Genomic DNA, 10,058 nt, shown 5'->3' on the forward strand with positions numbered 1-10,058 from the left:
TCGTTTGGCAGTTATCTCTTTTTCCTGAAGGGATCAAATGGTGACATTTTTAGGTAAATGAACACATGTCAAATTTGGAGATAAAATGTAAATTTCACTTTAAAAAAAACAAAATCCATCCACCCATCCATTTTCTAACTGCTTCTTCCATTTCAGGGTTGTGGGGGAGCTGGAGCTTATCTTAGCATGAAGTGGGCGCACAACAGGATACAACCTGGATGGGATGCCAGGCCAGTGCAGGGCACACACAGACACAAATAGACACACTCACACCAGGGCCAATTTTCCCTGAAGCCAATTGTAACAGAACAGTTCTTTCCGGACGACACAATCCGGGGAAAAGTGAGGAAACACTGGGGAAAAAGTCATGCAGGAATGAAAACAGGGGGGCGTGTCCAAAGTGCACTGGTGCACGGGGGAGGTGTGGCCAAGGCAAACAATCCAAATAAGTCCATAGGCGAATTCCAAAAACACAAGCAAAAGTCCATGGCCAAGCGATCCATCCAAAACTAAGGATTAAAATCAGGAACCGGGTCAGAACTGGCAAGGGGAACAGGAACAGGCAAAGAAACTTAAAACCATAACAGAGCCAGGCACAACCAGGTCCCAGGCTCGCACGATATGGAAATCAGATGCAGAGCCCAGATTAACGTCAGCGCCTGGCTTTTAAGGGAAGATGGAAGGAGGCTAGAACAAGGAACAGGTGCGGGGAATGAGGCAAACAAGGAAGAGCCGGAGCGCCCTTAAGGGGGAGGGACTACAATCGTGACACCAATTAACTTACCAGTCTGTCTTTGGACTGTGGGAAGAAACCGGAGCACCCAGAGGGAACCCATGTGAACACAGGAAGAACATGGGAACTTAAACTTGAATTACTTTACCACTGTTTCACCACAAACAACAAATATCAACATTGCATAAAATCATCACAGCTAACAACAATCCTGATTACAGTATGTTCGGTCATTGCACATTGAAAACTTAAACTCTCTCTGAAAGAGGTATAATGTCACATCTGAAAGTAAAGAGTCATTTTAGTCATTTAGTAGGCCTAGGCTAGAAGATGTAAAAATCCTGAATTGTCCAAAATCTGAAATAAAAATAAAAACTGTTACAAGACCTGTACAATGTTTTGGTTTGAGCACAGATTTTCTTTCTGCAGATGCTGTATTTAATTTACATTGAACAAATGGCCTCCTTGCAGTTCTCAATCATGTAATAATGCTTTAAAATAATACAGGGATTAAACAGTCAGTATGACTCGTTTGCATAATAAGTGAAAAACAATAATATTACATTCCAATACATTTGTATGTATTTTATATGTCATTGTGATTTACCTCTCTTAGTATGATACTATGTAATTAACATGTTTTTGATAAAGGAAAACAGAGCATTAAATTGAATTATTTTTGCAGGAGTTGTGCACACAGAAGCTCGTCATGCTTCGAGTGATTTAGCTCTTCTGAATCTTTAGAGGGCGCTATCGAAATAAACGGAGGTACCGACAACTGAAAGATCCACCCATGTTTAAGAAAAAATGCATGTGACCCGGAAAAGGTAATTTTATTTTCCTCTTGACACGTAGCAGCAAAATTGGAAGTGTACATGGGAGAAAAGAAAGTGTTAGAGAGGTGAGACTGTAAGTTCTGAAGTCGTTTGTTCAGAAAATGTGTTTCAATGTTCTTTTTACTGTATTTCTAATGGTAAATCTAAACCTCGGGCCTGTCGTTGATGTCCATAACTGTGTAGTGTGCTCATTGGGGTAGTGGTAGCAGTAACTAGTTACATGTATATCTCTATCTACTGGAATAAAATGAGCAAAAATGCGTAATGAATAAAATATGATGAGATGCCTGAGTTATTCAGTTGCTTTTGTCGTGTTATTGAGATTATTTTTGAAGACTGTATAGACACATTTAAAAAAACTTTGTACTTAAAAAGCCTGATTTACGGAAGCGCAGCGGTTGATAACTACCTATTGTAGCTGTATTGAGACGTTCTTGTACTTTTTAAAAATATTACCGGTGCAAGGCCTTTGATTAATAGCACGGTAAAAAGTTAAATCTCGGTATTTTTATTCTATTTTATGTCAATGATGGTAGCTTTACAATTTCACACATTTCTGGAGTGTGCAAATCCCTAACGACAAGAGACGCTGACAGGTTTGAGAAATGACTGTAGGACCGTAATAGTTGTCAAACACTGGGTTGTTGCATTTTTTTTAGTTTTTTGTTTGTTTGTTTTACCGTAGTGCTTTATTATAGGTGGTTATCATTCTGAAAGCTACGGTTTGGTGTGGGAGGACCTACGACAAGGCCCTTTATTTGCAGAGTACCTTGATATAAATAAAGGGTAAGGCTGACACTGCATTGTATATACAATACTGTTATGTTTGTCAAATAGGGAAGTGTTTTGAATGCTAGGAAGTGTTTTCAGAAATTATAATGATATTATTGATATTAAATGATATTAAAAATTATCTTTTACTTGTAGTGGGAATATACTGTTATATTAAGATATACACGTTGTGCTATTTAGTGTTGGTGATGGAACAGTAATGCACTGAAATTAGAGTATTCTTGAACTTCAACCCTCCCATTGTGGAATAGCCACCACAGCCCTCTAAGCACTGTGTCCTTATTTTTATGTTTTCTGGTTGGATCCAAGCAGAAGTTTTATCTTTAAGACCTGAAAACGCATTTTTTCTAGATTTTTTCACTTCCCTTTTCTAAACTTGTTTGCCTTTGCTTCGCAGGCTATTGAAAATGTCAGGCTTTGACAACTTCAACACGGATTTCTACCAGACCAGCTACAGTATTGATGACCAAACTCAAAACGCATATGATTACAATAATGCAGCCGACCCCTACAATAACAGGTGCATTGATTTCAGTGCCATCATAACCATGAAGCTGCAAAATAGCTTATGTATATTTGATTTGTTCTGAACACGGCAAATAAATTTAACTGTTGGGATCTGTGAGTGTTGTGTTGCAAACTGAAATAGTTAAGTTAAGCTTTAAAAAGCTCCATCCTGCTATATCCATAATCCTTTCCTACTTTTGCTTTTTTGTATTAGAGTCAAAGGAGGCATTAAAGTGAAAGCATTTCATTTGAATGTCACTGGCACAGATCTATAGACTTTAAGCTCCTAACATCAGAAAGGTTTTCAGGATTAACTATGAAGTTGTGAAGTTAAGAACATGGGTGGTCAGCATGATGCTGACTGGAGTTCCCTACATGTAAGTAGTACATTAGAAAAGTGAACTTGGCCTTTCTGTCTCTCCAGGCCATATGGAAACTATGACTATTCCCAGCAGGCAGGTTGTGGCAGTCCTGGAATGATGCAGCCTCAGCAGCCCTACACTGGCCAGATCTACCAACCAACACAGACCTTCACTCCAGCCTCTGCACAATCAGTGTATGGCAGCAGTTTTGAGGATGAGCCTCCATTACTAGAGGGTGAGTTTCATAAATGCCTCTTGATAAGGAGTGTAATTAGATACCTGTGTTCTTTGCTTGGTGCTTTGATTTTGCAGACTACTTCTTAATCTGTGCACAACTGCAGTTTCTGCAAGTGGTCATCCAGACGTTTCAAAACTAGTCTGTGTGTGTACCTTATGCAGTTTGGTGCATCTTAGCTTAAAAATGTTGTTTATTCTTTTTGTTTACAGACCGTTATAATAAAACAGAGTATAGAAGTTTGCATGAAAGTGTCACTTTTGCAACAGACTAGTTGATCTCTTTCATTTTAACTTGAGATTCTAAGAGTTGAGAGAGTAATTCTATGGCTGCTTTTAATTTTATATATTTACTCTTTTTCCGGATGTGATCAGGCACTCCCTTCATGTGTGAGCTGAGTACAGTGTTGCAAACTGTCACTCATCAAAGCGTTTTCAGATTGTGAAGCTGGCCAGCTGGATTGGTAACAATATCTATCTGTTGCTATCCAATTCGTGCTTCCATTTTAATTCGGGGATGTGATTTTTTTTTTAGTAATGCACTCCCACCCCCACCGATTTGGAATTTGGCAGTTTTTGTAAGAGTTCGCTAATGACTCCCACACCCACTCTCTCGCCTCCAACACGCCCACCGGTGAAGCCTTTGATCTTTTGACACGCTTCAGGCTCCTCGGTGCCTCATGGGAGTGTTATCCGGATTTTGAGAAGCAAGTCGGCTGGCTCCTTGCAATTTGATGAGTACAGAAAGAAACAGGAGGGTCTTGGCTGACTAATCTGGCCCAATCCTGACGTCTCCCTGCCAGCTGTGCATTAATGAGCTGAGCCTGCACTCCGAGTGAGCACCTGTACTGGCTCAGCATCTTGGGGGCTCCTTCAGCTGTGCAGAAATCTCATGTATGCTGATTAGCGTGAGTCCTTTAAGAAACAGCAGGATGATCCCTTTGTCAGGTGCCAGTAAACACCACAAAAAAAGTGCATCTTTTTTTCCCACTTAACATTGTTAGCAACGTTTTTTAAACTATCTTATGAAAGCATTGTGATGATTGTCATGTGCACCTTTCTGTAGGTGAGTGATCAAACTGTAAACGAGATAGAGATTTCATAAAAAAATCAGATATCTCTAATTCACTTCACAGTTATCCAAATCTGCATAATCTCTGCTATACATTTGTTTTGACTGTTAAGGTTTTTGTGTATAAATCAAAATATTTTATTGTAGTAAATCATTTTTCCCTACTGTTGTTTGTTGGGATAGGCTCTGGTTCCCCCATGACACTGTATTGGATAATCTGGTTAGAAGATGGCTAGATTAATGTTTTTTTGTTTTTTTATTCTTTGTAGCTCTCAAGATGTTAACACATGTTTTTTTTTATTCCTAAAGGGTAGAGCAGTCCGTATATTGAGTATAAACTATCTGCTGGCAGCGAAATCACGTGTTAATATTTATTAGTATTTATCTGCATGTTTTCTGACAGAATTGGGAATCAACTTTGACCACATCTGGCAAAAGACCCTGACGGTGCTACACCCTCTCAAAGCAGCAGATGGCAGCATCATGAATGAAACAGACCTGGCTGGGCCCATGGTCTTCTGTCTGGCGTTTGGAGCAACATTGCTGCTGGTATGATATATCTTTCCAAGTCTTTGGAAAATTCTTTTTTTCTCCATTTGGAACTGATTAGAAAAAAGTATAACAGAAATTATTATTCAGTTTTAAATTCTCTTATTCCACTATTTTTAATGTCTTAAGACAATGATGTCTAGATAAGACAAATATTTTTGTATTTTGTGCCCTGTAAAGGGCAGTATATTTTAAAGCTTAGGCTTCTGTGCACACATTTACACAGCCTAACTCAGCTTACTGTATTAACACTGGTATACCACACCAAGAAACATAGATCGAGTTTAAATAAAATCAGTTGTAATGCCAGTAAATATGGCAGGTTTCTCTGAAGTAATAGGAAGCTTCTGTAAGATAAAAAAGTCTATCAAATACTGGGTTTGTATGACTGAATGGGTTAACATTTTTATTTAATGCTGGTCTTAGCCAGACAATAGATCACACAAAGGTCCAAGCAGATCAAGGTGTTAATGGAGAAGTAGAAATGGCAGCATTCATTTCATTAAAAGATTCTTCAAGGATTTTTCTGTTCCCAGGGATTTACATGGTGCTCTTTATAATGATTTTATTTCTTCACTGTGTAGTGACAATGTTGTCTTGTCCCACTTAAAGTAACAGAATTTAATTCAAACTTCCATTAGCGATATGATCAACGTGATTTATGTCCAAGGCCTTTTCAAGCTCAAAGTGCAAAGCTATTAGCAGTGAACCCTGCCTGTGTAACTCCCAGCTGTTTCAGACATAATATTTTATTGTGGTTCACTGCTGCCTATTGCAGTGAAACCCAAAGAGCTGTATTTCATAACTTTGTTAAACCTTGTCTGAAGCACAGTCCAGCATTTTAATGTCTTTTCTGGCCTTGCATGCACACTACATTAGGAATGGTTACAGCTGTTTTAACATTGCATCTTTAATTAGATCTGTTTTCTGCTTTATGTTACACTTTTAGGGATCCATCTATATTTGCATTAAATGTCCAATTAGAGTGACAATATTTTCCTTTATTACCGTCTATTAACTGAAATATTTTGTGCAACACGGTTATAAAGAGGAAGTTGACCCATGTGAAGAAAATCTCATTGCACAAGCACTTGACTGGACTCCAGATTAGTATATTTCTGTACATTTTTTTCTGTTCTGTGGTTTCTTTTGAAAGTTCCTGAGCTCCCTTGCTGCAAACTTTCCATTTTTTTTCTCATGTTTTTAGGCTGGAAAAATACAGTTTGGTTATGTATATGGAATTAGTGCGATTGGCTGCTTGGGAATGTACTGTTTGCTGAACCTCATGAGTATGACAGGAGTTTCATTCGGCTGTGTGGCCAGTGTTCTGGGCTACTGTCTGTTGCCAATGATTATTTTGTCCAGCTTCGGTGTGCTGTTCTCACTACAGTAAGTATCTGTTTTTCTTGATTGTTTCTGAATGTTACTTCTGCCACATGTCTTTATTTATTGGGTATTCATTAATGTTAATCAGAAATGGAGTGCACATAACAGTCCATCTCATCAAAGTACAAATGTGCAGGTTGTCAAGATAGCTTCCCTGTTGAGTTCCATTTATACATTTAGAGTAGAAATTAATTGTAAGAGCTTTCTTAATTCAATTATTTTAATGCAGGCCATTAAACGTGAAGTTTAGACAGTTGTTCATGTGTTATATTAAAACTGTTTTCAAGCTCTTTTTATTGATTATTTTTAGACTTCCAAAAAAAGGAAAGGAAAATCCATCAAAGGAAGCAAATAGTGAATTTCAAATTTAGTTGGACAAATGTATTTCTTCTCTTCTCTGAGCTTTCTAATGTTTAGGGAAACTAGAAGCCGGTATAATGTCTGTGCGGTTTATGAGCGATCATTGCTTAGTATTCTAACAAAGTGATTCTTGTGTTCCAGGGGGATGATGGGTATCGTTATCACAGCTGTGATTATCGGATGGTGTAGTTTTTCTGCCTCAAAAATCTTCATCTCTGCTTTAGCCATGGAAGGACAGCAGCTTTTGGTGGCATATCCCTGTGCCCTTTTATATGGAGTTTTTGCTTTGATTTCTGTCTTCTGAACTCAGGACAGTAGTTTGACAGACAAAAGAAAAAACTAGGACAAGTAACAAAATGTGCACCCATCCTGAAGCCTGGCATAATGTTTGGCACATTCCACTTCAGACTACCTGAGGGATCAACAGAAATCCAAAAATGTGCATATCCAGCTACTTTTCTAAAGGTCCTCTGGAGTCCGATACAGTAACAGTAGGTTTAATTTGCTGATACAATGCTGTACTTATGTGGGTGTACAGTTTTCGTATTCTTCTATATATTCTGGATAAAGTTTGTGGCCATTTTAGAAATGATTATAGGTAAGGGACTGTTAATGTGTGAAGAATTTCATTCCAAAAAAGTTTTTTTCTTCAGTCTGTATACATTCATGTATTTGGCATCTGATGTATAGTCCCATGGCTTTTGTAAGATTTCAGATTTATTTACATATGTGAGGGTAATTGTTTTTTTCACTATAATATACAGTTAAAAGACCTTGTTTTAGAATTGCTACATTTTAATTGCTAAGATTTAACTCTTGGACAGGTACTTTACTGGTTTGTGACGGAGCCAGAAAACAAATAAAAACATCACCGTAATGCAGTAATGAAATTCATTCCTTTTAAATATTTTTTCCCCCATTGCGTTAAGAACACCTTCTACAGGCAGTATGTGTTCTGTGTTTCACAGGAATGTGTGTACGTGTATTACTGGGAAACACTCTGTAACAGGTACTGCGATAGTAGTACATACTGGTATATTTATCTCTGATCTAGAGCAGATTATCTTAAAACCCACATTAAAAAAAGGTTAAGAATTCTGTTTTTGATGGTGTTTGTCATGCTTTGCCAATTCTCACACACATATGAACTTTTTCGCACTGGAACAGTTGTTGATAACAGTAATGCATTTCCCCAGAGCACTTTGTAATGTTGTGGTCCATATTCCCTAATCCTCAGTTTGTCTTTTTGTCGTCTTCCTGCACAAACCAGAATTGGCTAACCGGGGTTGTTAACTAAACAGGTCGGTCACACGTCAAATCGTTTCATTTGCTGAAAGGTTCACTTGTGGGGTTCCACTGCTCAACAGAAGTTTTGAGAACTGCTCTTTGGAAGCTGCAAGATACCATGAGAATGAGCCACTCCATTCTTGGATTGCTCCAAGTTCTCACGAAAGAGAGAGGAAGGAGCACTAAAAAAAAGTACAAGAAGAAAGGCAAGGGAATTGCTGATGGTCTTTAAACAGAGCAGAGGTTTGTAACCTCATTATGTGCTATTTGAAGGTTTGCAGGGAATCTTCAGGGACAACCCACCTACATGTGCAGTTAATGGGAGGCCCACATGTTTGGATATATCTTTCAGTACGTCCTGTAAAAACTTCTCATAAATTGTGCCAGTTCAACAGGAATCATCCATGTATTTATTATATTCCTAAAATCTCATTAAGTGTAAGGAATCCAATTTTAATTATCTTACATTTTCCCATACTGTTCAAGGAGTGCATATTTTTGTACATGGTCAATATAACCAAGACGGTTCATATTCTTTATGTTTTGGGGAAAAAAGACTGGACAGAACTTCAGCCATGACAATTTGTTTTATATCTATAGATCAAATTGCATTTCAACTGGTGGCAAACAAATGTCTCCAATGTTCCAGCAAAGAAAGTATTTACTGTATAATTTGTTTTGTACATTTGAAGTCCTTAAATTTCGTTATCTATTGTCATATGGAACTTAAAAATAAAAGCGTGCAATTTAACTTTTTGTGAATTTAGTTTTTTCATTCTGGAAACAAGTGCCGGGGATGTGAAAACATGATTGCAGTTATGTGAACTAGAGTAATACAAGAATATGTGTATGTTGTTCAGTAATCTAATGATGTCAGTAGCTTTAAAGTAAGATAACATCTTTTTTAAAATAAGGATTGACTTAATCTCAGAAAAGGTACATTTTAAAAAAAAAGTAATTTAAGACTTCATTTCTGAATTATTTCTGATCTCTTCTACTCATTGTGCATGATTCTGATTTAACTCTTAACATGAGGTGTTGCTTCATCAAATCTAAATCTTCTAATAAGGCTTCTAAAACTAAGATGCTAGATCAATTGCAGGAGCTGCTTTTGTGGGTATAATTGGCAAACCACACTAGTATTTAGCATTTATTTAATAAACACAAGGATATTAGAAATTTGTATTAACTGAAATATTGCTCTTGCATTGAATTTTTAGTTTTAGTGAGCAGTTTTTAATCCGGTAATTGTGCAGTATTGTGGTTCTATGTAGTATACAGATGTTAATAACAAATAAATTGAATAAGCAAGTACTAACCTTGTCACTTACTTCTAGTCGTTACTTCTGTAAATTTTTCTAGAACTGATTTATGTCCACTTTCAGGTCTAGAAAGCCCTGTTGCTGTTCACCATTTCAGCTTACACAGTATGAAGCAAATGTCACTTCAGACTTTTGGAATCTTTAGACCTGCTAAAAGGCCATAGCTGTGTTCATTTCATTGGCTTATCCGGGTAGTATCTGTTCATTACAAATGCATAATCCAGAGAGTGGTTGTGATATTTCCAGGTAGTTGTATTGGCTGTTCACACTAAGTATGAGGACTTTTTCACAGTGCCCAGTTGAACTCCTTGTATCCTTTAGGTACCAAAACTTTACATAATGTTGACAACATAAAGACACATCCGACCTTTATTAAACACAGATATGTAAAAGTGCCACTTATGCATTTACATAGTAATGTTGACAAAGTGGAATGGAATATTACTTTTATGACAGCTGGTAATATGAATTTCTGTTTGAAAACCGTCTACATTAATATGAAAGCAATCACAGCATCTAGCTTTTCTCTGCAAAACTACGGGATTTGACTAAAAAGTGACAAATGGTCACCATCTGGATTCACTCAAAATGTAGCATTCTTTCCTTAGCAAGGAGGAA

At 37.3% G+C, this 10,058-nt stretch overlaps 1 protein-coding gene across 5 annotated transcripts; it reads left to right on the forward strand.

Annotated features, from left to right (window-relative positions):
• Positions 1-1,564: 1,564 nt before the first annotated feature.
• On the forward strand, positions 1,565-8,866 carry yipf5 (Yip1 domain family, member 5). 5 transcript variants are annotated; one of them, XM_088932765.1, is made up of 7 exons: positions 1,565-1,634; positions 2,268-2,355; positions 2,759-2,881; positions 3,293-3,465; positions 4,940-5,085; positions 6,293-6,474; positions 6,973-8,866. In XM_088932765.1, the coding sequence occupies exons 3-7, from the start codon at positions 2,769-2,771 to the stop codon at positions 7,133-7,135; spliced, it is 777 nt and encodes a 258-aa protein (XP_088788891.1). In that variant the 5' UTR covers positions 1,565-1,634; positions 2,268-2,355; positions 2,759-2,768; the 3' UTR covers positions 7,136-8,866. The 5 variants fall into 5 exon arrangements, with proteins under 5 accessions (XP_088788891.1, XP_088788893.1, XP_088788894.1 ...); XM_088932767.1 differs by having other exon boundaries at positions 1,575-1,642; positions 2,255-2,355; XM_088932768.1 differs by having other exon boundaries at positions 1,583-1,642.
• The last annotated feature ends 1,192 nt before the right edge of the window (positions 8,867-10,058 follow it).

Source organism: Atractosteus spatula, chromosome 14 (genome assembly GCF_055471065.1).
Source record: "Atractosteus spatula isolate fAtrSpa1 chromosome 14, fAtrSpa1.hap1, whole genome shotgun sequence".
In the NCBI taxonomy this organism is placed as follows: Eukaryota; Metazoa; Chordata; class Actinopteri; order Semionotiformes; family Lepisosteidae; genus Atractosteus; species Atractosteus spatula.